Source organism: Asterias rubens, chromosome 1, assembly GCF_902459465.1.
Source record: "Asterias rubens chromosome 1, eAstRub1.3, whole genome shotgun sequence".
NCBI lineage: Eukaryota > Metazoa > Echinodermata > Asteroidea > Forcipulatida > Asteriidae > Asterias > Asterias rubens.
The window spans coordinates 8,639,746-8,657,503 of record NC_047062.1 but is presented as its reverse complement, the minus strand read 5'-3'; the positions used below and the strand labels follow the sequence as shown (position 1 = coordinate 8,657,503).

The 17,758-nt window shown below is 39.6% G+C and overlaps 1 protein-coding gene across 1 annotated transcript in view; it reads right to left on the bottom strand.

The window, feature by feature from the left end:
• Positions 1-17,758, bottom strand: part of LOC117292207 (serine/threonine-protein kinase Nek9-like) — a 33,655-nt gene that overhangs the window by 14,301 nt on the left and 1,596 nt on the right. The window contains exons 2-22 of the mRNA XM_033774174.1: positions 17,500-17,677; positions 16,620-16,672; positions 15,746-15,816; positions 14,562-14,664; positions 13,738-13,787; positions 13,023-13,104; positions 12,777-12,887; positions 12,163-12,227; positions 11,265-11,376; positions 9,901-10,038; positions 9,208-9,346; positions 7,729-7,929; positions 7,497-7,543; positions 6,850-7,011; positions 6,316-6,424; positions 5,650-5,811; positions 4,266-4,439; positions 3,315-3,377; positions 2,718-2,911; positions 1,674-2,033; positions 396-449 (exon numbers count right to left, since the gene is read on the bottom strand). Of these exons, the coding sequence (XP_033630065.1) occupies positions 396-449; positions 1,674-2,033; positions 2,718-2,911; positions 3,315-3,377; positions 4,266-4,439; positions 5,650-5,811; positions 6,316-6,424; positions 6,850-7,011; positions 7,497-7,543; positions 7,729-7,929; positions 9,208-9,346; positions 9,901-10,038; positions 11,265-11,376; positions 12,163-12,227; positions 12,777-12,887; positions 13,023-13,104; positions 13,738-13,787; positions 14,562-14,664; positions 15,746-15,816; positions 16,620-16,672; positions 17,500-17,677 (2,628 nt within the window). The remainder of the gene's footprint in view (positions 1-395; positions 450-1,673; positions 2,034-2,717; positions 2,912-3,314; positions 3,378-4,265; positions 4,440-5,649; positions 5,812-6,315; positions 6,425-6,849; positions 7,012-7,496; positions 7,544-7,728; positions 7,930-9,207; positions 9,347-9,900; positions 10,039-11,264; positions 11,377-12,162; positions 12,228-12,776; positions 12,888-13,022; positions 13,105-13,737; positions 13,788-14,561; positions 14,665-15,745; positions 15,817-16,619; positions 16,673-17,499; positions 17,678-17,758) is intronic.

The window sequence follows — 17,758 nt, the reverse complement described above, 5'->3', positions numbered from 1 at the left end:
CAAGACAATAACCATCAGCTGGCAAACTGTACTGGCTGAGTAATAATTTGGTGGTTTTTTTTCTCTCAAAGAGTTTGTGCTTAGCAATGCACTTAAATATAGTCCATGGCCCATTGTCATAAAGTTTGTAAGCACCAAAAATGGTCATTAACAGACAAAATCTCGCTAAGCAGCAACAGGTAACCAGCCAAAATGTCATAAAGTTACATTGTTGCAGCTGGTGGCCCACTCAATTTTTTGCTGAGCAAAACAATTTGCAATGCAGTTGTTTTCTGCTTTTAAGAAGCTTTATGAAATTGGGCCCTAGTGGGCAAATCTATTTGACCATAAATACCACATCATAAAGGTTGATTTCATGATTCATTGCCAAGATTTGAGCTCTCATATTGACGTACCTTTCTTTCCAACTGGTCAATCTTGCTGTCTTGGTTGGCTACCTTTTGATGTAACTGCAAGGGGGAAAATACACCATTAATTCAGGAAGCCTACAGGTCTGAGACATAACAGCACTACAACTCAAATTATGTCTTCAACCCTTTAGAGACCACTCGTCTCTGTATAATCCTTACCAAACGCCCAGACATGGTTTTAGGGTTGATTTTTGTTTAACAAACTGTTAGAAAAATATGGTAACACAGATTTATTTTTTAAAACATAGATACTATGTTACCATGGGGAACATTGGACAAATTTAATTCAGGTCATGGCGTTTACCTTGACCATTTTGGTTGAGTGAAGTGGATCAATTATGATGTGAAGTGGATCAATTATGATGGCCGTTTGCGTCCGCTAGGGTCTTTTTAAAGGCAGTGGACACTATTGGTAGTTACTCAAAATAATTATTAGCATTAAACCTTACTTGTCAACGATGATAAGCCTTTTTGAGATATGGCGGACACAATGCTACAACACTATGAGGTTTGGGTAAATTTGTGCGTATTGACCATAGAAATAGAATGTGTGTTATTCAGTGAAGTGCGTATTTTGTTAGGCGACGCGGCGTTTACACGTAAACTTATGGACCACCAACGTTCATGGTGAGCATGGCATCAGTCGCCGCGTGTGACGCGTGTATCACTTCCGCAATACCTCAAAAAGCCTTATGAGGAGAGGTTGAAAGTGTATAAAACATTGTGAGAAGCAGCTCCCTCTGAAGTGACGTATATTTAGTTTTCGAAAAAAAAAGTAATTTTCCGCGAATTTGATTTCGAAACAAGGTGTTTTTTCTTCTTTTATTATTATCTCAAAACTTCGACGACAAATTGAGCTCAAATTTTCACAGGTTTGTTATTTTATGCATATGTTGAGATACACCAAGTGAGAAGACTGGTCTTTGGCAATTACCAATAGTGTCCAGGGTCTTAAAAGGTTAAAGGTAAGAGCTCCAATTTGTGTAGCTGCTTTCTTGTATTATTGAGGTGTAGCAGCCTCCCACAAATAATGTCAAAGTAATGTTATTTTGAATCATGCCGTCAACTGTAGAAGTGTAGCTAGGTTTTAGACAACCTTGAGGTTAGGGCCTGTTTTTTTTATTGATAATCACAAACAATTTAGAAGTGTATAAATGACACAGAAACACATTCTAAACAAGTTTAAATGGCATTCTCATGGCTACAGTAGCTGTTCAACAATCCATACCCGCCTCAAGTAATCATTTTCCAAAGAATACTCACCCTCTTGTTCTCAGCCTCCAGGTATATAAGTCTCTCATTCAGAGCCTCAATCTCCTCATCCCTCACTCTGTTTTGGATCATTTGAAGCCTCACCGAGTCCCCAGACCCAGACAGACCATCCAGACACAGTGGAGGCACCGATGGGGGAAGGCCATGGTGAGGAGGGTGACTGCTGCTACTGGGCAACCCGATGGATATGGAACTAGCGTTGAGAGATTTCTGGCTCTGGGAAGCTGAGAGGCTCGAGGAGACGAGGTCTGGGTGGTCCACATGAGGAATGTTTTGAGGATGAGGGGCTAGAATTTGAGGAGTTGGGGGCTCTCTGCTCTCCATGGGAATAAACTCAGCATCTTCCAACTCCTGAAATTGATGAGGACAAAATAACCGTAATTCACATCTAAATGTTCACATATTTTTCTTTGTGATCCTAAGACGTTATTTACAAAATAACTCATGTGCTACCAAAGTGGTACTTCAGCATGCACTACAGTTGGTTGCCTCCAAGTTGCCTTGAGTGACAAGGTCTTTAGAGTGCTTTGATCCAGCTCAAAGCCAAAACCCAAGTTGCTTGTAAAGAATTTATCAGAAATACAATACATTCCTTTTACATGACATCTCAGCACAAGAACTCTCTTTGCTTCTATGGTCCCGGTCTTTGGAATAGCAACAACCAATCAATTAAGTCCAAAGTCTCTGTGGTTTTCCTTTAGGAACTCTTTCAAAGAGTATCTTCCTCCTGGCAGATTTCAAGTTTTTAGTCGCCTCTTATCTCAATTTCTTTGTCAGATCATTTGCCCCCATCAGATCAATTGTATTGTCATTAATACATTAACTAGCAAGTTATTTCCTTACTTAATTAATTATGTATTTTGTTTTTCTCTTATAAAAAAAAAAAGGCACTCTGCTACAAGCCTTGTCAAGGCCTGTAGCAAAGTGCCCTTTTTTTTAAAAGTCAAGTTGACTACACAAAATTGTCTTTTTGTTAAACATGTATACTGTTCAGTATGGAAATAAATGTAATATTGAGTTGAATTGAATACTCACCGCTACTAGCCATGGAGGCATACTATTGTCTTTATTTCCAGAGTTTGTATCACAACCAGAGTCGGTCACACTCAGTCCATCTTGCTCCTCATCATTGCAAGTTGAAGCAGCCTCACTGGCAGCGTTATCTGTGGTGTTGTAGCTGGCATTAGTGAAGACGCTGTCGTCCTGACTCGTATCCGATATCCGGGAATCTGTTTGGAGTAAAGTCAATAGTCAGACAGACACATGGGGGCAGCAGAGACAATTGCCTCACTGTCCATTGGTCATTGCCTTGGTGTCCCTTGAAATGTTCCAGTAGACACAACACCCAGAATAACTTTGGATTTTCCTCAATTTTTTTCTGGCAGATGACCCACCAGTGTTTCCATTTGTGTAGCGAGCTTCAGGCAGGCACCTACCATGCTCATTATCAAAGAGGCTCTGGAAGACACGCCTTGTAAAATCCTTTTCCGCGTAATAGTGCGAAACCCCTGATTCAAGACTTTTGTCCTGTTCAAAAAAATAATGAGGTGGGCACCGACATTTTTTCAGAATACCGAATTGGTTAAAATAACACAGTACTTTTGTGTGTACATTTTGTTACTCAGTACATACCTCTACTTAAAATGAAGCTGTCTTGGTGTGGTGAACGAATTGTTTTAGATTTCAGGACTTTTTCTGTAAAAGAGGGGGAGAGAAATTATTAGTGTTGATAATGATGAGGTAAACTGCATGACACGCTCAACCATACACACCTAGAACAAAGCACTGCAAACTTTGCCTTTATGGGAGAAATACTACATTATAACCGTCATCAACTGCATCAATTTGAACTCAAGAACTGAATATAATAGATCGATCCATTAGGCTCCGCCCACGACGCACGTGTGAGCAAGAACACATGAGCCTCTCCAATGCCTTTCTGCACAACTCTACCGCGCGCGCCAAGCATACGCGCACGCATGTCAGACTTTATATGCCGGACCTTCTTTGCAGTGTGATTGGTCAATTCGCAATGGGCGGAGCTTAATGGATCGGTCTATTCCATTTGTAGACATAAGAGAGGGTTTCTCCTCTCGGAATATGGATGAGCCCCACACTTTTTTTAGTGGGTGCACCCTGATTCAGTGAGTCTATTGAGCCCACCATCACTTGGGCAGTGGGGTTGCGCAGTGGTGTCTTTCCTCGCCTTCTATACCTCATGAACCCTGGTTCGAAACCCACTGGGGGCACCATGTGGATTGGGTTTTCAGTCTCTGCCTGTGGGTTTTCCTTGGGATGTTTCTCTGTGGTTTTCTAGAACTGAAACTTCACTTTCTGAGAGTCCTTGGCTTCACATCCGTAATTGATTAGTTAAACTTATTGAGAGTGTATCGTATTGCCGGACTTGCTTGAATGCACACACTGGTCTCTTATACCCTACTGTTTTGTCACATTCAGTGTGGATGCTGGTTTTTGACAATTTTTTGATACAAAGTTTAAAAGTGCGTAACATTACCCTGTTATTATTGTAATGTTACTAAAAATGAAAAGGTTCAGGCGATCTGATTTGTTGACAGCACTCACCAACATTTACAATACAATGCCAGTGTCTACACGACACATCGGACACAAAGTGGAGAGAACCAAACATTGGTTTTGGCGTTGGTACAGACATCTTCTTGCGGTGGGTAAGGACTGGGTCAACTGGGATGCCAAGCCTTCCACTGTCCACATTCCCAAAGGAGAAGATTTCATTATCTGCAATAAGGAACCAAACATAAAGAAGATTTGTTAAGGGATTGTCGTACTCTCCTGCCCAACTGGCTCTTTTCCACAGAAATCTGCAGGAGAATGTCCACTGTATGCAAACAAATGTGGTTTCCAATAGTACCAGATGTACAAACCGAAAACATCCATGTACAATGTACCTAATGCTAGCCTGGACGGTATGGTACTCTGTGGCAGTTTGTAGTACCAGTGCCAACTGTACAAACAGACAAACCCAATGCACCCAAAAACAGCCTTGAACGAATGGTACTTTGTGGCAGTGTGTGGTACCAGTGACGGCAAGCCGACGTTCATATGATTCAAAGCCCTCTTCCCCAAATACTGACAGGTTTGAAGATGGGCGTTTGGATGACTATTGAAGTGGACTGAGCATAAGGTTGAGAGAGCCTTGCATTTCCCTGTAGATTAAGCCATATCCCAATCTGCAGCTACAGTTTTGGCTGACTTCTGCAACATCATGCAATGAAGTATAGGACATTCTTAGCAACCCACTTAGCAGCAGTCATAGCCATACGCCTCTCTCTTAATATTTATGCATGAGGTACGTCACAATGCTAACCCAAAACGAGGCCATAGGCGCAGCCACTGCAAGTGGTGGCGGACGTTTGCCCATAGCCTCATTTTGGGTACGAATTATGACGTCATGCATAAATATTAAGAGAGGCGTATAGCTGCACATGTAATTCCCAACTAATAATAATAATTCAATAATACAAGGTATTTATAAAGCGCTCTAACTAACAGGGGAAAGTATACCACAGCGCTGTACACACAAAATAAACAAAGAGCAAAGAATAAATAAAAGCAAGCAAATCAGTTGAACAGGTGGGTTTTGAGAGATTTCTTGAAGGCTGCTAGTGAGCTGGAGTGGCGGATGCTGAGAGGTAAATTATTCCAGAGTTTGGGGGCAGCAGCGTGGAAGCTTTTCTCCCCAGTAGTGGTGCGTGTTTTGGGGATGGCAAGTAGTCTGGTGTCAGTAGATGACCGGAGGTATCTGTTAGGTTTAACAACTCATATAAGGCCTAAATTTACCCTGTGTGGGATACCAAATGGTGCATTTTAACCATTGGAGTGTCCTTGAAGCGTCCACAGTCTATGGTAATCTTGTGAGCACTGCCCTATAACACAAGACCCAATCAGGCCTCAAAACTGAGCTTATGTTAATCATTACGAATCTTACCCTTGGTTGCGATGACAGTAAATCCATCCCCGCATGCAGCGCGAAGAACCTGTTTACTACTGAGCAGTCCAGCTATGACATTGACCCCTGACCTTGGTTTACAGTCTCCTACACCCAGCTGACCATGCGTGTTATCACCGAAGGTAATTAACCTCCCAGTATCTGGGGAAAAAAGGTTTGATTGATTTTGTACGATATGGGTAAAAACAAATAAGAAGAGTTATTAATATTATTACACACAAAACATTTTGGGCAAATATGGAATCTGTTTCAAAAGAATAACATGTTAATTTTCTTTATTTAAAGAAATTATTCTAGTATTGAAAGAATATGATTTTAAAAGGTGTTTTACATTTAAAGGGTGGTCGGGCGGGCGTATTTGTTTCTTTCCTCGTCTTTCACCTCTAGAACCTCAGTCCATATCTCGTTAGTGACACTTTGAGGATTGGGTTTTCAGTCCCAACCTGCCTGTGTGGGTAGAGTAATTCTCTGGGGTTTTCCTCCCACACATACATCAACTGAAACTTCCTGCCTTAATGTTCTCTCCATTGATCATTTGGAAATGGTAGTACAGTAGCAGAAGTACAGCAATTAAGTTTGCTTTTCTAAGAATCCTTTGCCTCCCAATCAGAGTTTAAATATATATATAAATAAACAACAACTCACCATCTATGACGGCTGAATGATCCTTGCCAGTAGACGCTGCTATGATGTGATATCTATTGAGTGGTTTAACTATTACTGGAATGTCCTTCCATGGTATGTCATAAATCTCCTGTAAAATACAGCAACGATAACGAGGGAATCAAAGTTATATCTAATCGGTTACTTATTGAAATGATGACAAGAATGTTCCACTACTGCCTACCTGGTGCACTTAGATGCGCTTGCGGAAGCAGGGAATTCTGTGCTTACGTCAAGCGTATTTCACGGGTTAGCGGGGTGTTTTGGCTTGAGCGCATGCCTACTTCAAGTTACCAGGCATTCTAGACTTCTAGTGCAAAAAATTGGCGCTTGCAAGTAAGCGCCGAATTTGGCAGTAAGCAGATCCATGAAATTGAACCCTTTACCCAGCAAGCAAGTAGATATAGATTTGGTGTTACCACAAACCAAATAAACAATGATAATCAACAACTTGTACAAAATTACTTTAAACATTTATACTTTATCCGAGTATACACAAGAAGGTGACTAAATTACCTTGACTTGTCGTTTTTTGAGTCCTTTGGTGACGGTGTTAAAGCCCAGTTTGTTATTCTCATTACTGCCGCAAGCTAACACCTTGCCATCTGATGTGACAAAGAATGTGCCGTCGATTCCGGCACACACTGATCGGATTGTTTTACTACCACAAATTTTAACCTGCAGAAAGAGATTGTGATATAAAACTCAGTCAGGACATACAGCATGGGTAATTAAAACAAGTCGGGGGAAAATATTAAAATGATATTCATAAATGCCCCAGAGAGTAGGTCAATTTAATTTCGCGAACGCAATATAGCTAATTTTACCAGCCAGTAATCTATTTTTACCTGTGCGCACACACAACTCAACGCGCCCCAAACAGATTTTTTTTTTTAAGTTTTTAAAAATGTACAAACTTCAAAAATTCACTAAGAAGCAGACTGTCACAGATTGTCTTTAATTGTAAATTTTGTTCACTTAAAAGAAAAGGGGCATTTATGTATGGAAATAAAAAAGGAGTGACTTGCTCTTAAACAGCCGTTTAAAACCTTGTAGGGTCGTGGACGTGTGATGATTGACATTAACTTGTTACCTATCACCATTAGAGTTTAGAGAAGGTAGTATTTCTTAAGGTATGTATTTGTCAATGTTGGTGTACTTACTTTTTGTGGTAGGCTGTAATCGTCCTCACCTCCAAGCCCAAGACGACCTGTTACAATAAGAGAAACATTACAGCTGTTACATTTCTTTGGCGCTTTCACAAGATGGCGACTTACATATGTTTTTAGTTAGTTATGTTTCACTCCTAAGCAAGGAGCTTCTGAAGAAGAGGAAGCTCCTAATGGGACTAACATCTACACTATTTTATCAAGCTCTTAAATCATGTACGCTTACCAAATTCTCCACATCCCCAGGAATACACCTCGTTGTCTTTGGTCAGCGCTACAATGTGGGATTCTCCACATGATACTTGCTCTACTGGTCGACCAGTGAAGAACTCTACCAGGATGGGCGTGTTTACCTCATCTCCCTCCTCATTATCACAGCCTAGGCAGCCGTAATAGTCAGAACCAAACGTGTACATGTCACCATCATCTAAAATAGAACCAGAATATAAGTCTTTATACAGTGCTAACACATATCGGTTGTATAAAGAGCAAAACCAAAACATATACTCTTTATCCCCGATGCAAAATTATTGGATTGAACTTCCTCTAGCTACTGGGAAATCTCTACGGTCTAGCTGGTAAGACACTGCTCTTGAATTGCAAAGATTTGAGTCCTGCTCCAGTAATATGCCTCAGTACGGGTCACTATTGTCCAAAATAGAACCATCACGTGTCTTTGAATTTGAAAAGAACTGATGGGCACACGGTGCTAACACACATCGGTGTAAGGGTCGGGCTTTGTATCCTTTGGAAAAGGTGTATTATAAATACAGCTATCATTATCATTATCATTAACCCGATGCAAAAATGTAGGATTTCAACTGCCTCTAGCTATCAAGCAATCTCGTCGGTCTAGTTGGTATGACACTGCTCTAGAAGTGCAACGGTGGTGGGTTCGAATCCCACCTGAGTAATATGCTTGTGATTTGTGTGCACTGAGCTTCGGAAAGTACGGAGTATACAGTGCTTACACACATTGGTGTAAGGGTAAAACCAAAATAACTATTGTCTCTAAATTGGTACAATGTTGGGTTACCTCCAAAACATTCTAAATACTTTTATAAAAACCAGGGACATTTTGAGGATCCCTTGTCACTTGTTAGTTTCATATAAGTTTCTTCTATTGGAATAAATGCTCTATTAAAAACATTGCTGTGTCTCGCCCTTTTTGAATGAGAAGTCATTGGTTTGTTAAAAGGTGTAATATTGTTCCTCAATAAGCAAACTACATGGTCCAAAAATAATAATAGGCTTTCTGGGATCTCAAGACCAATCCACACACTAAGTTGGAAAATAATATGGCAAGCCCTTCTTTAGTTATCACCAAGACAAATTTGTCTTTGTTTAAGCCATAATAACCCTGACATTTGGCCAGAGGGTTATAAATTAAAAGCTTCTGGAGGATCCCAAGACCAATCCACACACAAAGTTTTGTTTGCTGACATTTCAAGTCCTTCCTAAGTTATGGTAAATGTGTGCACGCAAGTGTGTTAACACTTGTAATCGGGGGAACTCCTAGTGTCCCTGAAATACTTGGTGTGATTTATTATTGCATTGTGTAAAAGACAAGGGAATGGCCCTTCTGCAAGCCCTTCTGTAAGCCCATGGTAACACACAGCCTGTTCGGTAGTTTCACCAACCGTGGGGCACAATAATATTTATTATCAAACACAGTCGTTGAGCTATAAACGCTGGCGTGCTTTACCTGTGATGCACGCTGTGAATTCTTCCCCGCATGACACTGCCTTGACATTCTGTAAACGTTCTACTTTCTTAGGGTTCTTGTAGAGGGCGTTGTCTCCATGACCAAGCTGGCCAGCCAATGCCTGCCCTCCTTGCACATTCTAAAAACAAAACACAAAAGCCAGAATTTCATCTCCCTCTACGTACAGTATTAAAGACAGTGGACACTATTGGTAATTGTCAAAGGCAAGTCTTCTCACTTGGTGTATCTCAACATATGCATAAAATTACGAACCTGTGAAAATTTGAGCTTGATTGGTCGTCGGAGTTGTGGGATAACTATGAAAGAAAAAGCACCCTTGTCACATGTAGTTGTGTGCTTTCAGATACTTGATTTCGAGACTTCGAGTTTGAAATCTGAGGTCTCAAAAACAAATTTGTGGAAAATTACTTCTTTCTCAGAGGGAGCCGTTTCTCAAAATGTTTTATACTATCAACCTCTCCCCATTACTTGTTACCAAGTGAGGTTTTATGCTAATAATTATTTTGAGTAATTACCAATAGTGTCCACTGCCTTTAACATAATAATAGTAATATTTTGTTGGGTCAGTTCTCAAGCTTGTTAATTGGATTTTCATTGTTGGAAATGATCAAAAGGTACAAACTCAATACAATCAAAATCCCTAAACCATGGTGAAGTACAGGAGTGACTCACAGCCCAAGTGTAGAGCTCCTTTTCCACGGTGACTGCAGCAAAATGTTGGTTGCCTGCTGCAACTTGTAAGGCACTAGTTCCATGTTTGAATTCTACAAGCTTGGAGGGTGTCAACCGGCCACCTCCCCAGTAGTACACCTATTCACAAAGGAGAACAACAGACCTATTGAAATTTTGAGCACAATTCTGAGCAACAAGCTGAGGAAACCATTGTTGGAACATTTCAAGGGGCACCTAGGCAAGGACCAGGGGCAACGCGGGGCAATTGCCTCCCTTGTCTTGGGTGTTATTTACAGTAATCTAAAAAATGCTAGCAAATATTGTGTTGACAACTTCACAAACTTAAAGGAACAAAAATTGTGTTGACAACTTCACAAACTTAAAGCAACATTACAGAGTTGGTTTTGCTAACAAAACTGTTGCTGGCAGTGTAAGCACTTATTTTATCCATCACATACATAAACTGACAAACCTGTAGAAGTTTGAGATTAATCAACCATCTGGGTCACGGGAGAATAGTGAAATAGTTACAAATTTTGCATTGCCTCGACGCCAGATCAAAAAGAAGTCAAACGCTCACTGAGCGGAAAAAAAACCTCAAAACGCGAAGTTAGATTACTTATTTCTCATCAAATATGACGTTTCAGACAGAAATATTTCAAGGGATGTTTCTACTATCATCATCATTAGACCGTGTAAGTTTTGTTTACTTACCAATTCTGCAACGTTCCTTTAACAAATGTACAAATAACGGAAACAAAACTGATGTAACAAAGCCAGGGCTTGCCCTTTACATTAGCCTGGTATCCATTGTCTAAGACTAGTGAACACTACTTCTCAACTTTCCCTGTGGGTTGCTAAAAACTTAGCAAACTTCTTGTTCAACATGTGAATAATATTTGGTTTCAATGTTTACATATATTATTGAGTGACTGCATGTAATTACATTCAACTAATAAACTGGTTGTGATTGCTACCATTAAAACATCTGGTGAGGTAAGTATTTTCAGCTACAGTGGTCTTAAAGATTACCCCCCCCCCATGAGAGCCCAAAATAGGTTAATTAACACCACTAGTTAACTTACCCTGTGGGCTACTTAAAACATTGCAATCTACTTTTTTATAATGCTTAATATTTCTTCCTATCCAGCTGTGAATGAAAATTTGCAAAATGTGATAACAAATCTTTGAGTGTGTGAATGTGACTTCATTCAACTAATAAACTGGTTGTGTTTGCTACCATTAAATCACAAAGGCACATTGATGACAATACATGTTTTATCTAGGGCTACTAACACAGTTTACTAGCCCAGTGGGCTACTACTTAACAATCTTAAGCATAATATCTTAAGCGGAATACCTACCTCACTAGTCTTGGATGTAACGACAGGCACTATAATCTCTGTAGCTGTACTACTTGCCATCCTGGCTTTCCTTGTGGAGGCATTCAAAGCCCACACTCTCTTCTCCATAGCTCTAAAAAACAAAAAACAACATGTTTAATAATATTATCACAACATTTTCAGTTCAAAATTAGGAGTCTGTTTTTGTTGAAAAACTCCGGCATATATGGCTATATCTCCTACACCAACAGGCATTTGATGAAGCCATGCACCATAACAAAAAATGTCAGAGGGATTCGCAGATGAAGACTTCACAAGCGAAGATTTTGTAAAACCTCCAAAACAGAATACATTTTGAATGTTATGCGATGTTTTTGAATTCCTCATTAATCAAAAAATTAAGCCTGCTAACATTATTAGCCAAGTGTGTTAAAGGCACTTAGCCAACCAAAAAATGGTTGATGGCCTGTCGCTTCGACCCTAACTGAGTCTTTCTCAAAGGCTACAAGTCTTTATTTGGATATGTGATTAATAAAACTGAACAGTCAACACTCCTACTGATGAATGGAAACGCAAAATCAGAAGAAAAAAACGGTTATGTTTTAAAAACATTCAAACATTATTGTAAATACAGGGTTCATACGCACATTGATCTTACATGTGAAGGAAACAAAAGGAAGCTGGCCCTCTCGCCCCCAACCAAGCTGGCCTGCCGCCATCATTGTCATCCCAAGCAAGCTCGCCCCCAACAAAGTCACCCTGGATACTAACAATAATGCCCCAGAAAATATCGCCCCCAATAAATAAAGTATATCTAAACAGCTCCTTCACTATCCATGACAACAATCTGAAAAAAAGGATGACCATTTCTGTAACTGCCCAATGTTGAACATGGTACAATACTACTCCACAAACTCACTCTTTAACAACTGCCATGAAGGGGTAGTTCAAAACCTGACTGGCTGATGGCCGTTTCTCTGGGTCCTAAATAGCAAGTAAAAAGATGAGACCATTAGTAAGAAGTTAGTTACTCATTGACTGGAGTCAGTGACTCAGATATGAGCGCAAAACTCACAATGGGGGGGACTTAGAACCCTTAGTTTGCAGGCAGCTCACACTTACCAGGTAAATTTCCATTGATACGTAGTTCTGAGCATGTTCCAAAAACAGCTCAAATGTAAAACTGTGAAGATAATGTTGTTCTTCTCATTTTGATTCCGGTCTTCTTCAAAGTCTCTGGGGTCGATTTCACAAAGAGTTAGGACTAGTTCTAACTTAGGACTAGTCCTAACTTAGGACTAGTCCTAGGAGATATACAAATTGCATGGATAGTCCTATTAAGTTAGGACAAGTACCTGGTCCTAACTCAAGATAAGACTAGTCCAAACTCTTTGTGAAACCCACCCCAGGTCCAGTAACGGTTTTGAGCTACAAGCCTGCAGTATTGTGGATTTTACCACATGTTAGAGCCCTGTGATGATGATGATGAGGATGATGAAGCCTAACAAAGATGAACACAATATTGATACTAACCTTTGACAAAAACTCACAAACTAAAGATTTTATTTCAGCTGAGTAGATCGGATCAATAGTCTCTTTGTCTATTTCTTTCTGAACGATTCCCCAAACCAACTTCAGTGGATTCTGTCAGGGAAAAGAAAGTAAATGAACATGTCAAAATAATTGTAAACATAATCAAATTGTAACTAGAATTGGTTTTAATATCACTGGTAATTCTGGAAAAATGTGTACATATAATATGTAAATGAAGCAACCTACCGATGCATCGAAGCTGCGTTTCAAAGTCAGTAATTCGTATAACACACAGCCTATTGCCCACATGTCACTTTTAGTGTTGTACCTAGGACATAAAACAACAACAAATGTTTTAAATTGTTGATAACATTTTATTAAGTAGAGGCTATCAAAAAAATCAGAAAAAGTTTTTTTTTTTAAAGACACAAATATTGACTGCTTCAAGTGCTATGATTAAAAATATGACTCCCTCGGTGATCCCTGGAGTGTTCTATTTTATTCCGAGGCAAAGCTGAGGAAAAATAGAACACTCCAGGGATCACCGAGGGAGTCATAGTTTTAACCATATAATAGCATGAGTAAAAGCAGTCAATATTTGGTTTGTAACACCCCATAGGTATATTGTGTCTAGGGGTCTAGGTACAAAGAAGCTCATGTTGCTAGGGGTGTAATACATTGGTTGCTATGGGATAGTACATTGAATGACAGGTATAGTGTATGGATTGCTGTGTGTATAGTGCGGGCGTCACGTTCGCATGGCTTTTAGTAGTACAAATAAGACATATCAAGTGATGTGCTCCGAAACAATAAAAAGCAGAATCTTTCTAAAGGTTGTTATGATGTTTAGTATAAAGTCTATCATCATTATTTGCTACAACTGCCAATAAATTTGTCTGCTTCTGAAAAACTGATGAGGAGAAAGTCTGTTTGATGTTTAAAGGTACGAATGTTCACTTACTGTTGGCCTCGCATCAGCTCAGGGGACATGTAATATGGTGTACCAACAACCTGAAGAGAAAACAAAACTTTTGGTTGAAACCTATGAATCATAAAAAATGACAACTGAGAGAGCCCTCACATCCTCAAGCCTTACAATACATTGCTTGTTTGATTATGTTGCTTTATTGAAGACTATTTAAGCCAAATTTCTCTCACTTGGCATGAGGTCAGGCAGACACTCAAACCACTGATTTTCATGAAAACTACATTACACTGTTGAACAGCTTGCGTTGAAGTTTCATCTTGTTTAATATTTTCACCAAGTGTATACCTGCTTTACATGCAAGATTGGGAGAGCTGACAAAATAATTGCGGACAGAGTTCATGCTTCATAATCATACATAAAATAAAATACATGTGCAAATTTTGGCTCTAATACAGGTTGAGGAGAAACCGTGAAAAACCCATCAAATCATTCAGCTTGTACACACACTGTCATAATTTTGGTTATGACAACTAAAAGCAGCTGTTGCAATATGTTTTTGTTTTCAGATACAGTTTCCTCCAACATGACTTCATTTCAGAGGGAAATATTTCGCAGACAAAATGGTTCTAGTATGAACTTCATACTCACTATGGTTTTTTTTTCCATACCAATTCTGTTCAATACCTTTGAATGTCTTTTCAAAAGTCATCAGACAAATGTTGACCATTCACACATTTATACAAGAAAATGGACAATCTCAGTATTTTGAGCAAACCCCCTAAAAAATGATTTAAATAGATTTACATGCTCTGTATTGTTTAGTACGTCAATAATCACAAACAAAAAGTTTACTCAACTGTCTCAGCCATGTCAGTATCTTTCAACACTTTAGAGATCCCAAAGTCACCCAACTTTATCAGGCTTTGCTTGGTCAAGAAGATGTTCAATGTCTTAATGTCTCTGCAACAAAAACAAATTGATAAGAAGTGAAGTCTGAAGCTTTGCATGGTGTAGAAAATAAGAAGTAACTATAACTTGTAATCTTTACGGTACAGCCAAGTGTAAATCTCTCCTTTTGGAAGCTCTGAAAGGGCCCAATTTCATAAAGTGGTTTAGCGGAAAAATTTGCTTGAAAAACGTCTTTGCTAAGCAAAAAATAAGCAAAACTTTTCTGGGATGCTTAGCACGTTTTTGTGCTTACAGGCTTTATGAAATATGGCCCTGTCCAGTTCTGGGACAACTGCAAAGTTAGTAAAGCATTAGAAATCAAGTAACACAAAATAGTTACACAAGACAACAACATCTGGTCACCACTGCTCAGGCAAATCCTTCCAGCAGCAGCTCACCACACCACCGCCACACTCAGGCGCACACACACATTCAACTAGCAGACAACTCCCCTGCATCACCGGTTAAGAACAGTATGCCGTCCGAATGTGCATCCCTCAACCTCTAATTAAGCCTCATCATCACCAGCAGTCAAACATTCTCTTGAAGATGAGCAGAGTATACTGTTCGAAACATCAAGACCATTGCTCTTTTTAGAGTCAACACTCCTCCCCAAACAAGACTACCAAAGAAAGCCGGTCCCTCCATGTCCCAACTCTCTCAATACAAAGCTCTGTCCCAAGCATATTATAGCTACAACTCATGTGTTATCATTTATAACAAGACGCAAAGTTTTGTTGAACTATATATAATATAATTAATAATTTGGGGGGCTAATCATCCTTACTCGCAGCTAAAGCTGAATTGCGAAGGACGCGGCTACACCGTGTTCGAGAAGCAGGCATGCATGGGCGCCTTCAGCTGCCAGCCACATCAACCCATTATGACCACGGAGCACAGCCAAGATTGAAAGTGTTTGACTTTTCCCGAGGGAGGAAAACCGGATAGTCTGGAAAACCCTCGTGGCACAGCAGAGAACCAACGCACAACTCAACTCACATGGCCCTGGCCGGGTATCGAACCAGGGTCACCTTGGTGAGAGGCGAGTGCTTTACGCACTAGCCAACCGTGCCACCCTCATATATGAACATACCTGTGTAGTATCCCAATGCCGTGGATGTGATCTATTGCAGATAAAATTTGAAAAAGATACCAAACGACATCCTGCAAAGAAAACAACAAAACGTCATGAATTACGAGTGTGTCTGACCCTCAACTTCGGAAAACCAGCACACTGGTTCCTAGCAACGTTCATTTAAGTAGTTTTAGCAGTACACTCCAACTACAAATTCTGCAATACAAAATACTTGCACTCTGACACTAATAATAACAACAATAACTAGTTTTCATAATAATAACAAGTACTTTGTCTTCAGGTATCTCAAAGCATTAATCCTTATTTATTTCCAGACACATTTTGAAAGTTTATGCAATTATCATAACTGTTTATGCAACAACTTGTAATGTTATCAAGGTGCTGCTCTGCATTCAGCAGCCATAACCAGATACACTGTGGCAAATCCCTTCTCTTACTTAGTGATAACTGTAACTGGGTTCTTATGCATTACGCAGCAGGCCTGGAATTACACAGAAGCCACGGAAGCCATGGCTTTTGTTGCCCTGGTCTTGGCCAGTGCCCCTTCAAAATTTCCCCATAGTCTTTAACGATTTCCAAAGGAAGTGCCATTTGAAACGTGAAAATGTCCTCTCAAAGATGACATTTCAGGCCTGATACAGCAAAGGTACCAACATCTAATTTGAAGGAATAGGCAATAATAAGCAATAATGGTAAAGTGTCTTGCTTACGGACTCTTACTCCACTCTGCTGATTAGAAACACCAGAGCTTGTGTCCACGGGCTTGACCGCTCGGCCAAGACACCTTACTGAATAAGTATGTCAAACTTGAGCAATCTAGCAAGGGTGGGTAAAGGAATTATTTTTTCAGCAAAGTCTCAAGCGGACATACCTTTTCATCAAACAGGTCACTCTGGTGAACAATCTTCTCATACAAGGTTCCGTCTATACAACAAAACAACAAAAGGTTAAAGTTATTATTAATATGATTATTATTATTTACTGGGCCATTTCACAAAGTACAGTAACAATCCTTAGGATAATAATGTTTACAGAGGTACCTGTAGGCATTTGGTAAGGACAGAACATGGGGTGGGAGAGGGAACAGGTGGGATCAAAGACGACCAAGTTCAAGCTGGCCAGGAACAAAAGTGTGCTTTTAAAAACAACTGTGACCCAGGATTGGTATTACTGAGGATTAGTAACAAATATCATTGCTTAATTTTAGTCTGAAAGTTTTACATTATAAAGTTCATACTAGAACATTTGTTGCTAAATGCAGGGATTGAGGGATAGAGGCAGCAGGGACCTACCTTTACTCACATTAGTTGATTTTTAATTATTCAGGCAGTATGAATTTCTACCTGAACACACATTGGTTGATTTCGCAAGATTGATGCAGCAGCTGGGTATACCTTAACTCACGTTGACATTGGTTGATATTAGTTGACCCAAACTCACATTTCAGTTCAGTTCATTTCAGTTCTTTAATATTTTGTCCACACACACCATGCAATAATTTACAATATTAATAAACAAACAGTAGATTTTTAAGTCTACTGTATATTTGTTAACGTAAAACCATAGTCATACCAAATGGTAGAAGAAAATTAAACAAAAAAATATCTGGTAAACAATTACATGCGTGTGGATGGAGGCCCTCAAAAAGCATTCCTTGTCTGGTAAGGACCCCCCAGGAAAGTACATTTGATTTTGGGTTCTTACTTTAGGCCTACTCACAGAGAAAACAATCTTTCGTGAGAGGGTCTTACCATTTGCATATTCCATCTCAATGAATAAGGCACTCTCATCCACAAAGTGGTTGTAGTAGGTGATGATATTGGCATGGTTAAGCATGGCTAGAATATCAATCTCATTCTGTGCATTCAAGCGAGTCTTCTCATTGGCCCGAGACAAGTTGATCTCTTTCCACACAACCAAAGAATTATCCTATCAAGTAAAATAACAACAACAAAATAATTAAAGGGACATGTTGCCTTGGATGGGGCGAGCTGGTTTATGAAAAGTGTT